The sequence below is a fragment of the Anabrus simplex genome, chromosome 2 (genome assembly GCF_040414725.1).
Source record: "Anabrus simplex isolate iqAnaSimp1 chromosome 2, ASM4041472v1, whole genome shotgun sequence".
Taxonomy (NCBI): Eukaryota; Metazoa; Arthropoda; class Insecta; order Orthoptera; family Tettigoniidae; genus Anabrus; species Anabrus simplex.
In genome coordinates, this window is record NC_090266.1 from 805,734,455 (window position 1) to 805,759,041 (window position 24,587).

A 24,587-nucleotide genomic window follows, 5' to 3' on the forward strand; every position below is an offset into this window, starting at 1 on the left:
GGGAGTGGGGGGGTAGAAAACGCCTTGCCGCCCCAAAGTCGGCACGCTGCACGGAAGTGTGATTATTGCTGTAAGGCAATTCTCAATGGTTTGGTGGACAAGCGAGTGTCTTTAAGATGAACTGAGCAAATTGTTTATTAAAAACTCCCTTCAGTTCATTAAGTCTAGAAGAAAAGTTTCAAATTAAACATTTAGGTGTTTACCAACCAAATGATTTCACGTTATCTCAACTTGATGGCAAGAAAAAGATAACTTTCTGTAATACATGGTTCAGTAAAAAGTCATGGTTAACAGTGAGTGAACAGAAACAAAGTCTGTTTTATTTACAGCATGTTATTTCATGGTGAAGGATTGCAGTCAACGACCAGGTGTAAGGATCTAAAACATTTAAAAGAATGAATGAATATACACGAGGAAAGCGCACTACACTTACAAAATGCCTGTAAATACAAAATATTTGGGACTGTTAACATTATTGCACAAATTGACTCTGCATACTTATAAAATCTCAACCCAGAAACATAATGTAGTAGTCATAAGAAATACATACATACTAAATAGAGTAGCAGTGTGCTTAAAATTTTGTGGAGCTCACGAGTTAGCACTGAGGGGCCATAATGAAATGCAGGACTCAGCAAACCATGGTAATTTTCTTAGATTTGTTATATCTTTTTGGTAATCTCGACAGTGCCCAGCTCCATGGCTAAATGGTTAGCATGCTGGCCTTTGGTCACAGGGGTCCCGGGTTCGATTCCCGGCAGGTGTGGGGAATTTAAACCATCATTGGTTACTTCCGCTAGCACAGGGGCTCGGTGTATGCGTCATCTTCATCATAATATCATCCTCATCACAACGCGCAGGTCACCTACGGGCGTCAAATCAAAAGACCTGCAGCTGGCGAGCCGAACTTGTCCTTAGGCACTCCCGGCACTAAAAACTATACGCCATTTCAGTTTCAATCTCGACAGTGTGTTAATGACCATCTGAACAGAACCTGCACATCAGTTTCTAAATACACGTCACACGTTATACACAACGAACAATTAGATTGTATGTATCAAGAGTACATTGAAGACTTGGTCAAAGATATCAACGCTGCAACTTTTGTTTCTGTGCAGGCAGATGAAGCAACAGACATTACTTGCCAAAGTCAATTTATCATATTGCGGCACATTAAGGACAATAAACCTATTGAAAGATTCCTTTCCGCTGAAAATGTTACTGATAGGACAGCCTATGGTCTCGGCGAGGTTCTGAACATACTGCTTGAACCTTTCAATGTTGAGGAAGAGCTCATAGCTCAGGCCTTTGATGAAGCCACGGTGATGCAAGTGAGTAAGGGAGGTGTTCAGGCTCTGATGCAGAATTCTTTTCTGTATGCCAAGTACGTTCACTGTTACGCTCATCAACTAAATTTGGTAATACAAAATGCTTGTAGCAAGAACATAAAATCTGTTAGGTTGTTCTTCGCAAACATTACTAGATTCACTAAATTTTTCTCTTCACCGCCTAAGAGAAGTGATGTACTGTGATCAGTTTCTTCAACAAGATGGATCTTTCAGTCTCAGGTTGTGAGTAGTGTTTATGAAAACAAATCACATTTATTGGAATGTTTTGAGAAGATTAAGAACAAAGACGGTTGGGATAATGTAACAGTAAGGGAGTGTTTTGGTTTAGAAAGATACTTAACAATTCAGAATTTTTTATTTTTTCTGAAATTCTTCTGTAAGATGATGAAACATGTTGATATTTTGTATAATACATTCAGATGCAGAGTGCCAATGCAATTACCATATCCAATACATTACAACGTTATGAATCAGCTGTTTTTGAAATACGAGAGAACAGTGAGAGGTATCAGGTAGATGAAGACAAATGTTCTACTCCAACAACAAAAAGAACTAAATACAGCTCTGGTGTAAATCTGACTGTAGATGCCAAAGAAGTGTGTGATATAGTGATCAACCAAATGAAAGACAAATTCCAACAGTCTCGTATATTTAGTAGTTTCAAAATTATTGTCAGATAATGTTTGCTACGTTTAGAGATATTTACCCAATGAATTTAGTCAATACATTTTGATCGAGTTACAATCCATTTATTTCCCAAGAGAAATTGAGAAATGAACTTTCAGTGATTTATCGCAATGATACCTTCAAAAAGATATTCCTTTAGCCTGTGACTTTTTCACGTTCTTCATGAAGCATTCCTACAAAGAATTGTTCTCCGAGGTACACAAAACTCTACAAACTGCACTAACTACTCAATTAAACAGTGGAAGCAGCACAAAGTATCAGCACATTAAAAAGAGTCAAGAATTACTTTTGGAATAGTATGGGTCAAAACAGACTGAATTCACTTGCTGTTTGTTCAATTAATCAGGAGGAAATTGGTGAAATTTCCAACTTCAGCAATAGAGTCATTGAAAACGTTTGCCTGTCAGAAGAATAGGCGTGCTCAACTGCTGTATAAGTAATGTGCCATTTGGTGAGTTCAGTTCCATTTCTTTATTATTAACGATTTTGTGTATATATTTACGCTGATATATTTTGCTATATGTACAGTCTTTGGAGTTTTTATGGTACAGTATAGTATAGTACAGTACAGTATAGAATCCCATGTTTCAGAAATGCCTGCCTCAATCCCATATTCATGGCCAAAAAACTTTGTATTGGGCCCCACCGGCGGAATTGATCATGAGCCGCCACTGCAGTTTTATCTTCTCTGTCGTATGAAGGAGGTTCCGTGATGAAGAATATGATGGATGGGGTATCCTCCGCTATTTGGAAAGGCAAAATGATTACTACAAACTGGCTTTCTGCCCTCCTGGGTCTCATTTTTAAGTGAGACAAGAACTCTACATTCCATTACCTATCCTCTAGCTTTATAGTACCTTCATGTGTGATACAGAAGTTCATAGAAAGTGCTGTATCTATGTTACAAGACGTAAGAGAAAGAACTTGGAGAAATATTTACTAACTGCTGTGAAAAGTTAGTAACATCCTCATATGCACTGTAAGTGAAATGCATTCCACTTCATTTAGTGAACTGATCCTCAAGAACTTACGGTAATTCCAGGCATTTTGAGATGTAACGGAAGTGCTGGAAACACTGAAGTGCTTAAATAGGAAACCCTTAAGTCGCAAAGTTCTGTGTGTATGAAGTTGCTGCTTCGAGCCGACACACGCTGCAGGGGTTAGCTATCAGTGCCAAACTGAGAAATCTGTAACTACTATCTATAACAAGTGAGAAGGCATATTGCCGAAGCTTAAAGGACATCGCAGCAGGCTATGGTTCAAACTAACATTGAATATTTCAGTAGTTATTACATACAGTATTTCCTATATGCTGAAAACTGCATGAAAGAAATATAATTGTTTTATTTTTATATTTATGACTCAAAAGATCCTAATATGATCCTTCATCCCGTAATATAATTTTTATTACTATATTTTTAGTTTTATTTTATCTGTCTAGTATCTATGAAGAGAGAATCATACACTATCCTTTTTTGCCTCTAATTTAATTCTTATAATCCATTTCAAGATAAAACTGACAAAAAAACACAACGAGTTGATGAACGTGTCATTGAAAGATGCACTTTCTAACTTGATGTTGCATCTAATTTCAGCTTAGTAACAAAAGTTTTGGCCTCAGTATAAATGACTTTCAAATTTGCTTTCCAATCTAAAATGTATAAAGCAGAAAACATTCCCTAACAGAGGTTCTGGTTTTAATTTACGGGACTTGGGACATTGTAGTTAACAATCCTGCGTTTATTTTGTGTGTGTATTTGACAGTGTTTATCTGTGTGCTTTTATTTGACTGGGGCTAAAATTGGTAAGGATACAGCTGTAGCCTCCAGCATTTTCTGCGAGTTGGATCGAGAAACTATGGAAAAAAAATAGGGATAAAGGACTGTGAACTAAGTTAACCTGGTCAGGTATGAGTGAGGCACAAGTCTAATAAGAAGTGCTCAACTGATGGGCAAATCATATTGTCAAGCATGTCACAATCAAATTAGTTCTAAAACATCTTTATAAGCAATATACAACCATATACTGTATACTACTAACAAAGGACAAACTTGCAATACACGTGCTCAGCGAAACAGAGTTACAGTTATAAATCAAACCTTCAGTAAAAGTTCAAGCGTGCAAGGATTTACCAGATTAACTCCTCAGTGGTACTGAAGCCCTAGTTGGCCTTTTGTCTCCATGAATACTGTCCCCATACAATGGTGTATGGTATACAGGGGTTGTATGATTAATAATGCATAGTCAATTTGGCTGCTAACTTTAAACACCCAGTCATGAAATGATCAATCCAGTTCCAATCTACTTGCCGTTCTTATGTTTTGGCCATAGCTAGGTATCAATACCTTTTTTCTTCTTGAGTATGGAAGCAATTTTTGACCTGGGACATGGCTTTCAATTTGATTACACACATCCTTTCTTTAGCTTATCCTAGGTATTTCTGGTGTTGCTGGAGGCACCAGAGACTTTGGATTTTGTCAGGGGTTAAAGGCCAGATGCACTTCGCAAGGATTTTTTGGCATGAAAATTCCAACCCGGGATCAACTGACCCTCGTTTATCTGGGTGGAAACTCACCAACTAAGCTATTGCGCTAATCACGCTCCAAGGCATTAATCTGACTGGGAAAGCTGTAAGACTATAAAAATTTTGACAGTTTTAAAACTGAAAATAACCAGTTCAAGTGACCAGATTGTAATAACAGGGATAAAATTTTGCTGAACATATCCAAATCATTCTGTTGTTGGGAAAATTTCTGTACCTTGTTTAAACTTCTGACGGCATCATGATAAGTCTTCACTCACTTATTCTTCTTACTCCTCCCAAAGTGAGAACTACTGAATTTGAAAGATGATTGACAGCTATACATAGAGCAGAGTACCGTACACAAAGCGGATTGTCCAGGTGAAGCATTTAGTCAAAAGAAATACCCAGCAGTTAATTCCCAAAACAAAAGGAATGGGAAAGAAGAAATAAATCGAACCATAACACAATACCTGCCCTTGCATCAAGGACTGTCTGGAATGTATAGGATAGTACAATTATTTCTGAACAATCCACAAAAAGGACTGGAAATATTCTGTTTGAGGAAGTTTTGGCTTTCATTTCTGTGTTTGAGAGTTTCCATTTAATCCACAGTGGTTTGCATTAAATTTGATGCCCAATTCCATTCACTGGGATAATTTTCTGTTAAAGACAGATTGTATCATGTACAATCTGAGCAAATTTCATCAGTTTAGAAGATTACAAACAACCATCCCAGGCCAGGGAATGGATAAGAAATATGTCATCGAAAACTTTTATATTCTACTTCAAGGCTTGAAGCACTCTACATTAGCTGTGGAGTTCACTGTGCAACAGCAAATATAATTATGGAAATCAGTGCTAGTGGGTACATGAATAATAGGCCTAAATATCATTCTTTTCACAATATATTTGAAATCCTCTCACCTCATCAGCTAGTTCTTTGAAGAAAGGATCTAGATCTTGACATAAATCTGATCCCTGGTGGAAGAAAGTACTGGAAGCATGCATGTAGGAGAGCAACTGAAACAAGAAATGCAATGCACAAGTTCTAAAATCAATTCACTCTATATTTAACAGACTGATTTTACTGTTCATCTATATTTTAATTTCCTATTTATTCATTTTTATTTTATTTTACAATTTGTTTTACGTCGTATCGACACAGATACGTCTTACAGCGATGATGGGATAGGAAAGGGCTAGGAGTGTGAAGGAAGTGGCCATGGCCTTAATTAAGGTATAGCCCTAGCATCTGCCTGGTGTACTAATCAAAACCATGGAAAACCATCTTCAAGGGCTGCCAACAGTGGGGTTTGAATCCAATATCTCCCGAATGCACCCTTAACAGCACGGCCACTTGCTCGGTTTGAACTTTCTAGTCCTCTGGATGAAAGTTCTTCAGATATAACAGAAAAAGACAAGGTTAAGGACATGTTTTGGCTATACAGGGTGTATCAGAACTATACCAGCAACAGAAAAAATTATCAGGGATGCTCTTTGTGTTATGTTAAGAATGATGGTGCAATCAGATTGGCAGAGAAAAATTTTCCAGGTGCACAATCCAAATTGACGAACACGCCGTATTTGCTATGCCAGAGCACAAGCCGCTGCCGTACTCTAGGGAAGAGAAGCGGAGGGAAGGGAAGTGGGGCATATGATTGAGACAGAGATAACGCTCCACACATATGCACAAGTTTCCTTGTTTGACTCGAAAAGGATTCTCCTTGTCTCTTATAGGCAATAACCACAGTTTGTTTATTAAACAGCCGTAACTGCACACATAGTAAAAGACACACTTGTCAGTCAAGGAATGCACCAGAACATTTCTCCTCTTATCTGTTGGTCGCAGTAATGTCCTTTATTTTTAACATGCTTGAAGATGCTATGCTGCCACATGATTGTGTATTACTTCACTCTCAATATTGTAAATGGAACAAAATACTGAACTAAGCAAACAATATGCCCACTGGTTTGATTAGAGTACATGTTCAATATGCCCCCTTCTACTTCAACAACAGTTCATAGTGGTGTAGTAGTGACTTTGGACTCTGTTCAGGATGTGTGGTGTGTCGCGAACAAATTAGAAAGCTGCCTGTATTCTTGGTACAAGTCCATCTTCTTTTTCTACGGGATTTGCATCGAAGTCAATTTGTGTAGAACAAACTGTACACCGCCTACTAGGGCTGGGAAGCAACTATGTGAAATAAATGAGAAACTTGTGCATTTGCACTGTGCATTACCTCTGTCTCCCACTCCCCCCCTTCCCTTCCCTTCCCTTCCCTTCCCTCATCTGACACACAGCATAGCAGCTTGAGGGGTTAAAGAAGATGATGTAGTTGCATGTCACCAATTCCCCTGTGTTCTGACACGCAAGCTCCTCCCGTAATTGTGAAATTTATTCATAGAGCCCTGAAAGAAAACATGATAAGCAGAAGACAAGTTATATGTAATCCTGTATATGTTAATAAGTCTGTGTGATGAAAGGAGGAAATTGTTGTCTTAAAGTGAGGGAAGTTAGACTAAATGAAAATGTTAAATTTTGAAGGACTCTTAAAAGGGAAGCATTTTTATGAAGGGGTAAAAATATCCCAATTTTTAGCATTAGTGAGGAAAACAATCTGGTTAAGCTACCAATGTGGATAACTTACATGTAAATAGTACATTAGATATTTACTATCAAAATATAAGAGGAGTTAGAACAAAAACTGGTATAATGTTTGATAATATACTACTTAGTAATTTTGATATCATTGCATAATGAAACATAGTTAGTAAAAGGCATTTATGATTCTGAAATATTTGATAATCAATATGTAGTTAACAGAAAATATACAGATCTACTGGCAAAAAAGAAAAGAAAAACAACTGGTGGAGTTTTAGTGAGCATTAAATCTACAGTATTGTGAAGTGGGTAAACTGCCTGGAATAAGGAAATGAATCAATATGAATTAATATGGCTTAAAGTGATCTATAACAACAAGAAACACTAGGTCTGTGCCATATATTTCACACCTAATAGTAACATAGAAATTTATATACAGTTTTTTACCAAGTTGAAATTATGTCTCATTGCGTCAAGGCAGTAATGTATTAATACTAGGTGACTGACATACCAGAAATAAGAGCAATTACAGCAGTCTCTGTAGTTCAACACTTCACCAGTGATACGAGCTCCGGTCATGTAACATTTTTATTGTCAGTGCGCAAGAGAGCAGCCAGTCGCTAGTTGTTTGTTACATAGATTTTGCAATTGAATTAGGGCACTCTTTAAATTTACCTACTGTATTTTTACTTTGTGTAATAAGCAGAGAGCAAAGAATCATTTAGTCATTGAAAGATACTAATGTACAAGACGTTGTTTAATCGTGGTTATAAATTGCTGGTCATTGAATAAAATTTCCTTAATTCAATATGTATTTCACTGAATGAATTAAAATACAGTGTTGCTTTTGTCTAAATAAGTACTCTTAGAATACACTGTATTGTTTATATTTTTCAATAAATTAAATGCTTTCATTTCAATATCTCTGCTTTATTTTGCTGAACATCCAGTAATCAGACATCTACCATAAGACAAAGCTTGGTCCCATGTGTATCAGACTGGAGAGACTCTATTGTACATACAAATTGTAAAACGGAAGTACAAAAGCCAGACTGTTAACTAGAATTTTAAATGTATTAAATATGGAATCAATTAATGATGTCAGGAATATTAATGATAATGCAGCTGATTTGGTTTTAAGTAATATTTTAGATAATTATCCTCCACTATCTCTTAGTTATAAGTGCCAAAGTTATTTAAAGTAAATGAGGCCAGAAATTATAATTTCAAAACAGCAGATTTTTTTTACAACTGTACATAATTTTTAAACATTGCAAATGGGAGGAAATGAGCAGTCAGTATGTTGATGAAGCTGTTCATATTTCCCACTATCGGCAGCCCTGAAGATGATTTTCCGTGGTTTCCCATTTTCACACCAGGCAAATGCTGGGGCTGTACCTTAATTAAGGCCACAGCTGCTTCCTTCCAACTCCTACGCCTTTCCTATCCCATCATCGCCATAAGACCTGTCTGTGTCGGTGCGACGTAAAGCCCCTAGCAAAAAAAAAAAAAAAATTCTAATGATAAAATGTACTCAATATTTGACAAACGTATTCCCAAAATAAAATCTTATAAACGGAAGTGTCTTTTATGGATTATGAAAGGAATTAATGAGAATGTAAAGTTACAGGAGAAATTTAAGAAGATAAAGCAACTATCGAGATACAATATGATCCAGTTTAGAAAAATTAGGTCGGAAATCAAACATGATGTAATAATCAAGTTTACCGGGCGAGTTGGCCATGCAGTTAGGAACACGCAGCTGTGAGCTTGCATCCGGGAGATAGTGGGTTCAAACCCCACTATCGGCAGCCCTAAAGATGGTTTTCCGTGGTTTCCCATTTTCACACCACGCAAATGTTGGGGCTGTACCTTACCTACGGCCATGGCCGCTTCCTTCCCACTCCTAGTCATTCCTATCCCTTTGTCACCATAAGACCTATCTGTGTGGGTGCGACGTAAAAGCAACTTATAAATAATCATGTTTCACTTATAGAGGGTGATTTACCTAAAATTTGTACCCCAATTATTTCTAAAATGGAAACTGCAATTAATGTGCTGTTTTCCCAGAAATGAAGTATAACCAAAGGCTCATATCTGTAGCCCATACAAAGATTTTAATAATTAATAGAATGTGTATTTATTTTAGAAAGTTACATTCTTACAAATGGAACAATGCCTACTGACATTAACAAAATAAAACTAGAGTAAATTAGAATGTCAATGGTGGGTTTTTTCTTCAGGATTCTAATACAAGTAGTTTATGAACTATCCTAGTTTGAAAACTGTAAATACTGGCAGCTGTCTGCTCCATGTCTCAGCACTAACTTAAGAAATAAAGAGTGAATATACAAATTCTTTTGAATTTGAAGAAGAAAGAGAATTGGCCTTCAAAGGCTGTGTTCAAAATGATGACCACCAGCTTCAATACAAGCTTCCAGTCTGCCATGTAAAGACTGATGCACACACACTAGCCTTTCATCAGAACTTCCAGTGCAGGCAGAAGTAATACATCGTTTCATATCATCTGGTGTAGTTGGTATGTCCTCATAAACACTACCTTCTAGCTTTTCTTCAATCACCCATTTGTACAGGTCCCCTTCGTCCAATCCAATGACTTGGAAACAATCGGTGAAGACAAGCTGTAGTACGTTGTGCACTATGCGCTGGACAGCCATCATGCTGATATAATGTTCTTTCTAGTCGGCAGTGGAATGTCTTCTAACATCTGTGGAAGTTGGTCTGTTAGGAGGTTGAGATACTCCTCAGAATCTAATGTTCCTTCTATGAAAAAAGGTGCACTATTCCACACCACACATTTAAACTCCATGGACACTGGCGTTCCACCTGACGAAGTCAATAGAGATTGTTTTATTGTTTTTGCTTTATGTCGCACCGACAGAGATAGGTTTTATGGCGATGATGGGATAGGAAAGGCCTAGGAGTAGGAAGGAAGCAGCTGTGGCCTTAATTAAGGTTCAGCCCAAGCATTTGCCCGGTGTGAAAATGGGAAACCACGGAAAACCATCTTCAGGGCTACGGACAGTGGGATTCGAACCCACTATCTCCCAGATGCGAGGTCACAGCAGCGCGCTCCTAACCGCATGGCCAACTCGCCTGGTCAGTTCCTGTTTCGGAGGTTTACTTGGTGTTGAATTGTAAATGTTGCTTCATCACTAGATTTTTTTTTTTTCCCTACTTGCTTTACGTTGCACCGACACAGATAAGTCTTATGGCGATGATGGGACAGGAAAGTCCTAGGAGTAGGAAGGAAGTGGCCATGGCCTTAATTAAGGTACAGCCCCAACATTTGCCCAGTGTGAAAATGGGAAACTATGGAAAACAAAACAAGATATATGATAAATCTGGTGTATCTTGTCTTATTCTCCATGTACAGAAGTTAACGCGATTCTCAAAATCGCTCCCATGCAGCTCTTGATGAAGAGACAATACGGATAGAATTTACGACAGTGGAGAACTGGTAGTACACTTGCCTGACTTATGCCACTTCCCCGTTCCATCACACAGGAACTAATGTGCAGATCTACAGCAACAACAGCTAAAACATTAATTTGACCCTCTTCTCCAATCACTATTTGTTTCTGTTACGTTTTCTTACACTCCCAGTTTCACGTAATTGATTGAAGAGGTTCACAAATAACTGTCGAGATGTGTGATGTCTATTCGGATATTGATCTGTGTACAGAGCACAAGAACCTACAGCATTCTTCCTACATTCTCCGTACACCATTAACATGTCGGCTTTTTCAGCATTGGTAATACCATCTTCCACCACATCCTACTTCTTGAGTCATCACAAAATAACTGACAAGTAAGTCTCAATGCATGCCTTTGCTGGCAAGATGTAGTGTTTACAGTACACTATGTCTTCTGGTATGGGCTATATCAAATATGTTACTTTCATTGACCTGTCTCAGTCTCATCCTTGGCTCTGACAATATGAAAGTGACTGAGGTATGAGTGATACTAGTAATACCATTGCTTATGCAGCCAGTCCCTGTTATGAATGGTGTGAAAATATCGCTCATAGGGTCAGTTGGCGCATGCATTTCGGTGGGCTTGGCAGACTGATATGTAATAGCAACGGCTGGCTTGGTGAGGAAAGCAATGGGAAACTACCTCACTCCTCATTTCCCTAGCACGTCTCTTCAGTGATGCCTAGGCTATTTATGACAGCTTTTGGCAGAGCTGCAGAGGATCAAACCAGCCTTCGAGCTGAATACCCAACATACATACAAGTCTCAATGCAAACACTTGAATGGAGCAGACAACTGTTGGTATTTACAATTTTTAAGCTATGATATTTCATAAACTATTTGTACTAGAATCATGAAAAAGAAAAAAAAAAATTGCTGACATTCTAATTTACTCTAGTTTTATTGTTCAATTTGAAAAATTGTAACTTTCTAAAATAAATACACATTCCAATAATGATTAAAATCAGTGCATGGGCTACAATTATCAGCCCTTGGTTACACTTCATTTCTGTGAAAACAGCACATCAACAGAACCTTCCATATCAGAAATATTTGGGGTGCAAGTTTTAGGTGATTCACTCTGTATATTAATCACATTGCAAGCGACATAAACAAGTACATGAGCAATTTTTGAAATTTCATAAAAAACAGAAGACAACAGAACATTTACAATGCGCAAATGGAACATATCGGGATAAAATACACAAACATTATGGTAAAGTAAATGGCTTTGTTGATTTTTCCAATCAGTATACTGTATTCAGAAAAGAACACTCGCTACTCCATTTATAAAAATGAAAGTACTAAATCAAACACACAAAATAATTTAGAGATTTAATATAAAATGGCCAAAGAAATAGACAAAGCGATAAAGAATATAAAACCCAAAAATTCTGCAGTACCCGATGGGATACCTCAATATATTTTTAAGGTTTGTGGGAATATATTACCTGAACTTCTCCAGATGATGACGATAATAATAATAATAATAATAATAATAATAATAATAATAATAATAATAACTTATTTTATTTTAAATTTTATGGCCTACATTGGACCACTCTAGTCAATTATACAAAGAATTTCTTGATTTCCTATCAGCCCAATATTTTTTCATTCTGAGAGATGCTGCCTTCCTTTTTCCTGTTGAAAATACCCTCCCATTAGACCTTTAATTGATCTTGGCCTGTAGCCTGGTGAGTGTGTCTTGAAGTATCTTAATTTTTTCTGTTTTGTTTTTGAGATCGTCTATTGTTATTTGTAGTTTTTTAATATCCTCCTTAATTTCTGTGATCTATTTAATCTTGGTCTTGCTATTCCATCATTTTTGAATTATTCTTCTTCTGCTAATTCTGGTGTCAGGTGTTCGGATAAGATGTCCAAAGAATGATATACTTTTTTTCCTAATCGTGCTCAAATACTGGTTCAACTTCCTTATAACCTGTTTTATTTGATGCTATTCTCCACTGTCCATCAACTTGATACTGTTTATTTATGCATGTTCTAATTATTTTTCTTTCTGTCTTAAGTATTGTGTCTGTTTCTGCTGTAATAGTAGTTTTTAAAATTGTTTCGCTAGCGTAAGTTATTTCTGGCTGTGTGACTGTTTTATAATGCCTTAATTTTGCTGCTATCGATAAGCATTTTTTTAATTGTATGTAGTCTTGGTAATATAATTTGCTTTGTTTATTTATTCTGTTATGCCAAGCTGGTTTCTCATTAAGATTATGATTTCTCCTAAAAACTTAAATTTACAATTTTGATTTCTTGCCCATCAATTGTTATTTTATTTACTAGTGGGGGATGTGTAAACATGATCTCAGTTTTTTCAAAAGACATTGTAAGACCTACATTTTGTGCTATTTCCAGTGGAGATTTAATTTGGTGTCGAGTTCCTGAATATTGTTAGACAATAGAACAAGGTCATCAGCAAATCCTAACGAGTTTAAACTTAAATTTTGTTTGAATCTTCCAACCTTTATGTTCTTTGGGTTGACCTTGTACCATTCCCTTATAATAAGTTCTAATGCACAATTAAATATTAATGGTGATAAACAGTCTCCTTGTCTTAAACCTGTTTTAATTAAAAATGGCTCAGAAACCTCTCCTCTAAACTTTACTTTTGATATGTTATTACTTGGGCTAGTGGCTTTACGTCTTATGGCGACGATGGAATAGGAAAAGCCTAGGAGTTGGAAGGAAGCGGCCGTAGTCTTAATTAAGGTACAGTCCCAGCGGGATTCAAACCCACTATCTCCCGGATGCAAGCCCACAGCCGCGCGCCCCTAACCATACAGCCAACTCGCCTGGTATGGTATTAGTTAAAGTAAGTTATATCAGTTTAATTAATTTAGGATGGAGTCCAAAATTCCATAAAATTTTTAACATTGAAGATCTATGTATACAATCATATGCCTTCTTGAAGTCAACAAATGATGTTATTATAGGCTTGTTTTGTTTCCTGTAGTATGCCATTATTAATTTTAGAGTGATCTATTCAGCACAACTTCTCCAGGGTCTAAAGCCACCTTCGTATTCTCCTAACTCTTTTTCTAGTTGATCTTTAATCCTTCCATATAAGATCTTGCATGTGCATCCAAGATAGACAATCCTCTATAACTATCTGGATTACTCTTATCTCCCTTTTTATGAAGAGGATGTATTAAGGCTGTTGTCCAATGTTCTGAAAACTGTTCTGTGATCCAAATTTTTGTTAAAGCCATGTGTAAGGAAATCTGAACCGTATTACTTGAATATTTCCACATATCTATAAAAACCTGGTCTTCTTTGCATGCCTTATAATTTTTGAGTTCTTTTAGTGCTTTTTCTAATTCTTAAAATGTTGGAGGGTCTGTGTTATTAAATTTGGTTTTTATTGGAGTATTTGTTTTAATTTGTAATAGTTTAATAGGTTCTTCACAGTTCAAAAGTTTACTGAATGCTTTTGCCATGATCTCAGCATTTTCAATACTGCTATGTGCCATTTTTCCATTTTCATCTTTCAACATTAATGTAGGAGGAACATATTTCTGTAGTGTCTTCCAAAAATTTTATAAATAGCCTCTAGAATTGGTGTTATGATAATTAACTTCAATGGAGTTTATTATATCCTTATGAATTTCTCTCTTAATTTTTCTAATATTTTGTGAGAATTTCTTCCTGATATTTTTTAGGATGATAGCATTTTCTTCTGATTTATGGGCTTGGAACTTGTCTCTCTTTATGAATTTCATCACATCTGTCATATACCAGACATTTTTTAAAGAGGGTTCAATGTAGCTAAATTTTCAGCTGTTTTGAGAACTGGGATCAATTCTTCAAGGTCATCTGCCAGTTTTATTGTTTGCATGACTTCCTTATACTTGTCATTTTTTATTAACTGGTGTGGGTCATAATTCCTCTTTACTTTATTAGTTTTGATAATATTTTTCTTTAGTGGTGTGAATTTAAGTTGAATTTTGACAATGTAATGATCAGAACCACTACCTATTCCTCTTAAACTTTTACATTATAAATTTCCTTATGAAAAAGTTTTCAGCTTGTTTGGTTTCCTTTTGAAATAAGGAAATTTAGATATAAGGTTATGCTCTCTGCAAAGTTCAACAAGTCGTTGGCCATTCTTGTTCGTAAATTTATGTGGAGCTCATTTTCCAATTATATCTCGATACTTGTTTTTCCCTTCCTAATTGGGCATTAAAGTCCCCTAATAAAAGTTGAACATTACTTTTATATACTTTATTATGTGTTCAAAGAGATCCCAAAATTTACCCACTTCTTTCTTTGTTCGTGTTAGTAAGGGCATGGGCATTTATTGTTGTATACATTTCATTTGTTGTTTTGAAGGTGAGAGTTGCAATTCTTGGTGATATTGCTTGAAAATCAATTACTGAATCTATTATTTAAAAATTCACTATAAATCCTGTTCCAAACTGGGGACATTGATTCTTAACTCCTCAGACCGGTATCCCATTATAAATTCTATAACCTACTGATTCAAGAGGTTCTTCCATTATGTTTCTCATTTCTTGAAGGCCCACTATTAAAGTTTTTGTTTATCTACTTCATCTGTAAAAATTGTAAGTCTTCCAATTTTACAGAGAGAATTAATATTGTGTGTTTCAATGTAGTTAATTTGTTAATCTTTAATCCTCTTTTAAGTTTAGTTGGTTGCAAATGCTCCAACTCATTGCTGTCTTACATAAAATCAGCTTCATGGTCCGCATGGGCGCCCGCAGGATCTTTCCCAAGGGGGGGGCACATTAACAATTTTCTTGAATATAAATACCAATATAACGTCAGCAACATTAAATTTTTTACAGAAATTTGCGAATATAACAGATGCTAGATGACTGTCAGTAAGTTCAGTTTATGAAATAATCTGGTATGATATTAAACAATTGAACATCAACTTTTTAGAATTCCAGGGGGGGGCAAGCGCCCCCCCTTGCCTCCCCTTGCAGGCGCCCATGATGGTCCGTATCACACTTCAATAGATTCACAATTAAGTATTTATAATTTTCCACCTAGTCGATACAATAATTGCTTAAGGCAATTTAATGGTTAAAAGTGGTACATGTTTCGTATATTATCAACATCTTCAGCCACATAACACTGTTTAGATGAAAAATATATAAATTGACTTTTTCATCCAAACAGTGTTATGTGGCTGAAGATGTTGATAATATACGAAACATGTACCACTTTTAACCATTAAATTGCCTTAAGCAATTATTGTATCAACTAGGTGGAAAAAATAATAAATACTTAATTGTGAATCATTGCTGTCTCTCAGTTGGCTACCCGCCGAATCCGAAGTAGCCTTCTCCTCAAGCCTGATTGGACAGGACAGAGGAATTATTTTCCTAAAAGACTTTGCCATATTGACTATCAAAGGTACTGAACCTTAAGTGGAGCAAGCTCCAATTTACAACTATGGTTATTAACCACAGAGGTTGTTGTGTGTTTGGTTCGCAAGAGCTATTTTATTTTGCTCAAGTCCACCAGCAAGCCAATGAGGACACCCCCTATCCGCCACCAGGGACGAGCCACGTCGGAGTATCACCTCTCCACCTGCTACGACACCGTAGTAGTAATAATAATAATAATAATAATAATAATAATAATAATAATAATAATAATAATTGTTCTTACGTCTCACTACTTACACAGTTGTTGGAGACTGCCAGAATTTTGTCCCGCAGGACTTCTTTTACGTGCTAGTAAATCCTTCCCTACATATTATTTAATCTTATCTTAGTTAGTTCTACTTTTACTGAACAATGGAAATATACCAGTCATGCCAATTTATAAATCTGGGAGGAAACAATAACTACAGACCAGTTACTGTTCAATCATCTCCAGCAAAAATATTTGAAAATATTTTGTGCGCTCACATTTTAAATCATGTTAAATTAATTATACCATGTGAGTCGTGTAGTTTCAAAAACCCCTATCTCCAAGAAAATAAATTTTTCAGGAAGGGCAAAAAACTGCCATGACTGCATTTTACACTCCTTTTTAACATTTTCTTTGCTTTTGCTTTAATGAGCTTATATTGAACAAAATACACAAAATGTATGCAATTTCATCTCTACATTTTTGTACTAGGGCAATATTTATCTAGAACATAGGGGGTTTTGAAAGTCACAGGTGGACATGGCGGGGTTTGAAAGTAAACATGGATATTGCAAACATACCCTTACTGTCTAATGCTCAAAGAAACTTTGTTTACTTCACTTACTTACATCTATGTAGCACACTGAGATGGAAAACGAATTGAAAACATGAAATACAGTATAAAATGTTTAAATGTTTAAATGTTCATTGAGATGGAATGGTTTTGTCTCTGAAGAATAAAAACATAATCATATTATTGCAATCTAATACAACAAGGATACGGAATCATCTCTTGGTTCACAGTATTCTTCTTCCTCTTGCTATTCAGTCATACTGCAACGATGTTCAGCCTGTCGTGTTTCCAGCGAAACATAAAACTGGAGATCTGCAAGCTCCCTCTATCTAGCCCCATAATGTTTCTCAACCAATCTGCACACATCCTTCACTTTTGCATTGTTTAATGGAACATTGCCTTTTTCGATTAACTGTGGAACCAGTCCAGAAAAGGTTTTGCCTCTCTTTAACACACTCTTTGGCTGGCCAAATGTGCAACGGTAAGCAACTTCCCCTTGTACCATTATATTGCTTTTCTTCCTTTTTAGACAAATTCTTTTCGCAGGACTGAACTGAAAATGCCACGAGCCGACAGGTTTCAAAACATGCCGAACAGCAGTCTTCCAGTCAAATATTGGTACTTCACAACCAGGCTGGAGAAGCTTCCCATGTCCACTGAAAATATTGTTGTATACCTCTGGCTTAAGGCTGCTTCCGTGGCTCAGACGGCAGCGCGTCGGCCGCTCATCGCTGGATACCGTGGTTCAAATCCCGGTCACTCCAAGTGAGATTTGTGCTGGACAAAGCGGAGGCGAGACAGGTTTTTCTCCGGGTACTCCGGTTTACCCTGTCATCTTTCATTCCAGCAACACTCTCCATTCTCATTTCATAGAATCTATCAGTCATTAATAAATCACTTTGGGAGTGGCGACCCCTTCGTACTAATAGCCTATATCTGCATCACTCATTCCATCCCTGACCCGGTCAATGACTGGAAAACAGGTTGTAGGTTTTCATTTTCATTTTCACCTCTGGCTTAAGGATAACTTCTCTTTTTCGAACAACTTTCTCTATACGTTCAAACACCCTGTCGGGTGGTAAAAACGAATGACCAACTACAGGAAAGTAAATTTCAACTTCTTTCATATTCACTGGTGCATATAGAAGCCACTTACTAACCATACCCACAAGAATACTGTTTTTATTTTGTCCGCCGCATCCATCTGCAAATAGGCGTACAATTTTTTTTGTGACAGATCAAACAAACAACTTGCAATTGCATTTGCACCTCTACGAAAGTCAGCTTCATTCCATGAATAGATCATCACATTTTCGTGCGTCAGTGACGTCTTAGAGCTTCCAGACACTACAGTGAAGTTATACACATTTATTTGCCTGCTGAAGTAAGCACTTTGGTCTTTAGCTTGGGCAATAGCATGTTCTTCTGACAATCAAAGGAAACAGACTGAATAGACTTATCTTCTTCTCTTAAATATTCGTAGAATGCACTGTATTTTAACTTGTGGACTCATTTCTTGGTCTGCAGGGCAACTTTTGCATGTTCTGATGTGCAATTTTTTAGTTCGTCGTCTAGTTGTGAGCAAGTTGAGCAATCATCAGTCTTCGGACTTCCGAAACCAATATTATAGTTACGATTCAAGATCTTCCTGAAGAAGGCGTGTTTTGCCTGCAATTCAGGTTCAACAGTAGTATTGTATTGTCTCCACATTTCTTCATGGCAGGTACATACGTGCCGCTGACTTGGTACTGCAGTAGTGCGGCTCTTGAGCACGAAACGATTCAACAAATTTACAGATGGGCTCACGTTTTGGTTTACTGGCATAGCTTCTTCTGTCTCCCCCTCTTCTCTCCACAGACATTCACCCAGATTCAAAATGACGCTTTAGTACCCCTTGAATTCTGTCCTTCTTCAATAGGAGAGCTCCCATAAATGCTTCTCGGCAAACTGGTGCCATCGTTCCATCCCGTTTCCGAATAGTGTACTTGAATGTGTGAGCTTTTCCGAACCTGATACTGTTACCCGGCCTGCGTCTCGCCAATGGTATGCAAGAAACATGCTTGATAATGAAACTATCCTGCTGCAGTTTTGATGCTGTAGAGTAGAATACCGAATGAAACTTCTTCACATCCAACAAAGAAATATCTCCGCACTGGTAGGCCTTGGATTTATGGCCGCACATTGGTGTGACAGGAGGTCCATCCGACGAGTACCTGTGTAATAAATACCCTTTTCACTTACGAGTATATGTATGTTTACTAAAATATCATAGGTATTTATGAATGACCTGCATCGAAAATGAAAGGGAAGTTCGCTTCTCAACGTGACCATAGAATGTAATATCAGAAGCTGCACAAAGCCACAATAGTACGGGCTTTCAGGAATCGAACGTGCACTGGCCGAGATTCGAACTGCGGCCATTTTTGTGACAGGAGAACGACCGGTCCGACACAACACCGCGCGCCGACTTCATGCAGTAATACATGTTTTCTAAAGCTTATTCCAAAAGTGCAGTTTCTGATACAGTTCTACAATTATGCTCACAAGAGAGGAACGTAATAACATAATGTTACTATAAGAAAACATACCTTGATATTTTTGCTTCCTTGCATTTCCACTGCTGCTCGTTACGTAATTTCTTCCTACCCTTGCCAGGGATACACTTCTCAATACATTTATGAGGTGAATCCATTAGTAATAGACAATACACGACACTGTGTCAACACAAATGCTTCCTCACTGTCGCGCCAAGTGCTCCTCACGCGCCTAACACATGGTTACGTATTGCCTTCCTATTGGCCGGCGGAGATGGCGGGTTATGTTATCTATCGCCGAGCGCAAGGCGTTGGAGATGGCGGAATATGAAAATAACCCCGTACTTTGACATTGAATTTCGAACTGTTAGAGCGGGTTTTGATGCGTACTAATAGTACACAGCGGTGGACATGCCCACAGCAAAATCAAATCAATCTTTATCTCCATTTTCGTGAAAATTGGAGATAGGGGTTTTTGAAACTACACGATTCATGTCATCAACACAGTTTTACACCAAAAAAAAATCTACAGTAACCAATTTATGTAACTTTGTACAGTTTGCATCTACCGATATCTATAATTGTTCCCATGTAGATGCTATTTATACAACTTTCGAAAGGCTTTCGACGAAGTAGATCGTGATTGTTTAATTAGTAAATAAATAGATTCTAATTTAGATCCATTTCTGATGTGTCTTTTAGTTCTGTATTTGAAGCCCATAAGTCAGTTTGTAAGCTAATGGAACTTTACCTCTTAAAACTTCGTTGTAAAATTTGGAGTTCCAAAGGGCTTCAATTTAGGTCCCTTGATGTTTTTCTTATTTCTAAACAACATTCCCAGTAAACTTGGTTCTCAAAATTATTATTATTATTATTATTTGCTGATGATATCAAATTATATAAATTCAATTTCAAGTGTGAATGACTGTTTAGAACTCCAATTTTATTTATATATCCTGGCCGAATGGAGCAAAATTTGCAAACCCACACTTCAATACCAATAAATGTAGCAAGATCACTTTTTTTTTTTTTTTTTTTTTTTTTTTTTTTTTCTAGCGGCTTAACGTCGCACCGACACAAATAGGTCTTATTGCGACGATGGGATAGGAAAGGCCCAGGAGTTGGAAGGAAGTGGCCGTGGCCTTAATTAAGGTACAGACCCCCCCAGCATTTGCCTCGTGTGAAAATGGGAAACCATGGAAAACCATCTTCAGGGCTGCCAACAGTGGGATTCGAACCCACTATCTCCCGGATGCCAGCTCACAGCCGCGCGCCCCTGACCGCAAGGCCAACTCACCCAGTAAGATCAATCATTCAATGAGAAATTAGTAAATACATTTCATGTACTCAATCAATGATGATGGTGTTGGTGGAGGTGATTGTTGTTTTAAGAGAAGTACAACTAGGTAACCATCCTCTCTGAACAAATTAACTGGAAAAAAAAATTTTAAAAATTAAAAACTAATTGTTAAATGGAGAAATTTGAAAATGAATTGAGAGAAGAAAAAAAATTAAGCTGAAAAGGACACCGGAAACTGGAAATTTAGAAGCCCTTGGTTACACACCTACAAAGTGAATAAAGAGATCGGCAGTATTCCCATCCCTGCATGTGACAAAAATCATTGTGGTTCCATATTGAAAGTAATTATGTTAAATTAATAACAATATATGTTTATTGATTGACCAACTTTTCAATACATTAAAGTCATAAAATTAGGATTTTATCCTTAATAAATAGAAAGAATGGTGCATGTTTCACCTCTCTTATTAGGCATCATCAGCCATTGTATCATCTCAAGAATAAATCAGATACCTGATTGAAATTAACATGTAAAATGCTAAAATGTACATCTGTGAACTTAAACTAAATAAGCAGTCATATTACAAAAATTGAAATATTAGTTGTAGTACAATATAAAATTCACATAATATGGTTCTATTGCATAATGTAAAAAAACTAATACTCTTCCTCAATTTGACGATAGGAAACACATCCCAACTAGGGTATCAATTACGTACTAGGAAATTGAATCTACCAAAGAAGTCAGCTAAGGATAACATGATGGCAAGCATAATTGGTGGCCACGGTAATTTTAGTGAAAAATGGAAGAGTATGTATAGGTATTTTAAGGCAGAAACAGGTTCCAAGAAGGACATGCCAGGAATCATTAATGAACAAGGGGAGTGTGTATGCGAAGATCTTCAAAAGGCAGAAGTATTCAGTCAGCAGTATGTAAAGATTGTCGGTTACAAGGATAATGTCCAGATAGAGGAGGTGACTAATACTAGGGAAGTATTAAAACTTACCTATGACAGCAATGACGTTTACAGTAAGATACAAAAGTTGAAAACTAGAAAAGCTGCTGGAATTGATAAGGTTTTGGGGGATATACTAAAGACAGTGGGTTGGGATATATTACCATATCTGAAGTACTTGTTCGATTGTTTGCATGAAGGAACTTTACCAAATGAATGGAGAGTTGCTATAGTAGCCCATGTATATAAAGGAAAGGGTGATAGACATAAAGCTGAAAATTACAGGCCAGTCAGTTTGACATGCATTGTATGTAAGCTTTGGGTAAGCATTCTTTCTGATTATATAAGACATGTTTGCAAAATTAATAACTGGTTTGATAGTAGGCAGTTTGAGTTTAGGAAAGGTTATTCCACTGAAGCCCAACTTGTAGGATTCCAACAAGATATAGCAGATATCCTGGATTCAGGAGGTCCATTGGACTGTATCGCGATTGACTTGTCTAAGGCATTTGATAGGGTAGATCATGGGAGACTACTGGAAAAAATGAGTGCAATTGGACTTGACAAAAGAGTGACTGAATGGGTGGCTCTGTTTCTAGAAAACAGAACTCAGAGAATTAGAGTAGGTGAAGCTTTATCTGTCCCTGTAAAAATTAAGAGGGGAATTCCTCAAGGCAGTATTATTGGACCTTTATGTTTTCTTATATATATCAATGATATGTGTAAAGAAGTGGAATCAGAGATAAGGCTTTTTGCAGATGATGTTATTCTGTACAGAGTAATAAATAAGTTACAAGATTGTGAGCAACTGCAAAATGACCTTGATAATGTTGTGAGATGGACAGTAGGCAATGGTATGATGATAAATGGGAATAAAGGTCAAGATGTGAGTTTCACAAATAGGAAAAGTCCTCTCAGTTTTAATTACTGCATTGATAGGGTGATAGTTCCCTTTGGGGATCATTGTAAATACCTAGGTATTAATATAAGGAAACATCTTCATTTGGGTAATCACATAAATATGATTGTAAATAAAGGGTACAGATCTCTGCACATGGTTATGAGAGTATTTAGGGGTTGTAGTAAGGATGTAAATGAGAGAGCATATTTGTCTCTGGTGAGACCCCAACTAGAGTATGGTTCCAGTGTATGGGACCCTTACCAGGATTATTTGATTCAGGAACTGGAAAAAATCCAAAGAAAAGCAGCTCAATTTGTTCTGGGCGATTTCCGACAAAAGAGTACCGTTACAAAAATGTTGCAAAGTTTGGGCTGGGAAGACTTGGGAGAAAGAAGACGAGCTGCTCGACTAAGTGGTATGTTGATGTAGATGTTGATTCCCATAGGGAACCTAAAATAATTGTCCCGAATGAGTAAATTTATAATACCAATACAAATGGTCCGTTATTGGACATTATAAATTTTCCAGCTAACTCATTCTTGGTTGCCTGCGTTTCGCCCTCGTGTGCTAAGTTAGGCTCGTCAGTTGGGACTTAGCACACCACCCAAGACGCAAGGCTAGTGCATACCGTGGAGGCCACTGCATAGGCTACTTGAAGCCACCAGCAGTGCCAATGCACTATGAGAGCTATGTCTCATTTTCAAAAATTGATGCCTGCCTGGCCATCAAATGATGTAGATGTTGATTCCCATAGGGAACCTAAAATAATTGTCCCGAATGAGTAAATTTATAATACCAATACAAATGGTCCGTTATTGGACATTATAAATTTTCCAGCTAACTCATTCTTGGTTGCCTGCGTTTCGCCCTCGTGTGCTAAGTTAGGCTCGTCAGTTGGGACTTAGCACACCACCCAAGACGCAAGGCTAGTGCATACCGTGGAGGCCACTGCATAGGCTACTTGAAGCCACCAGCAGTGCCAATGCACTATGAGAGCTATGTCTCATTTTCAAAAATTGATGCCTGCCTGGCCATCAAATGATGTAGATGTTGATTCCCATAGGGAACCTAAAATAATTGTCCCGAATGAGTAAATTTATAATACCAATACAAATGGTCCGTTATTGGACATTATAAATTTTCCAGCTAACTCATTCTTGGTTGCCTGCGTTTCGCCCTCGTGTGCTAAGTTAGGCTCGTCAGTTGGGACTTAGCACACCACCCAAGACGCAAGGCTAGTGCACACGAGGGCGAAACGCAGGCAACCAAGAATGAGTTAGCTGGAAAATTTATAATGTCCAATAACGGACCATTTGTATTGGTATTATAAATTTACTCATTCGGGACAATTATTTTAGGTTCCCTATGGGAATCAACATCTACATCATTTGATGGCCAGGCAGGCATCAATTTTTGAAAATGAGACATAGCTCTCATAGTGCATTGGCACTGCTGGTGGCTTCAAGTAGCCTATGCAGTGGCCTCCACGGTATGCACTAGCCTTGCGTCTTGGGTGGTGTGCTAAGTCCCAACTGACGAGCCTAACTTAGCACACGAGGGCGAAACGCAGGCAACCAAGAATGAGTTAGCTGGAAAATTTATAATGTCCAATAACGGACCATTTGTATTGATATTATAAATTTACTCATTCGGGACAATTATTTTAGGTTCCCTATGGGAATCAACATCTACATCATTTGATGGCCAGGCAGGCATCAATTTTTGAAAATGAGACATAGCTCTCATAGTGCATTGGCACTGCTGGTGGCTTCAAGTAGCCTATGCAGTGGCCTCCACGGTATGCACTAGCCTTGCGTCTTGGGTGGTGTGCTAAGTCCCAACTGACGAGCCTAACTTAGCACACGAGGGCGAAACGCAGGCAACCAAGAATGAGTTAGCTGGAAAATTTATAATGTCCAATAACGGACCATTTGTATTGGTATTATAAATTTACTCATTCGGGACAATTATTTTAGGTTCCCTATGGGAATCAACATCTACATCATTTGATGGCCAGGCAGGCATCAATTTTTGAAAATGAGACATA

At 37.3% G+C, this 24,587-nt stretch overlaps 1 protein-coding gene across 1 annotated transcript in view; it reads right to left on the reverse strand.

Annotated features, from left to right (window-relative positions):
* Positions 1 to 24,587, reverse strand: part of CenB1A (Centaurin beta 1A) — a 316,525-nt gene that overhangs the window by 115,686 nt on the left and 176,252 nt on the right. The window contains exon 6 of the mRNA XM_067141489.2: positions 5,485 to 5,580. Coding sequence (XP_066997590.2) covers positions 5,485 to 5,580 — 96 coding nt within the window. The remainder of the gene's footprint in view (positions 1 to 5,484; positions 5,581 to 24,587) is intronic.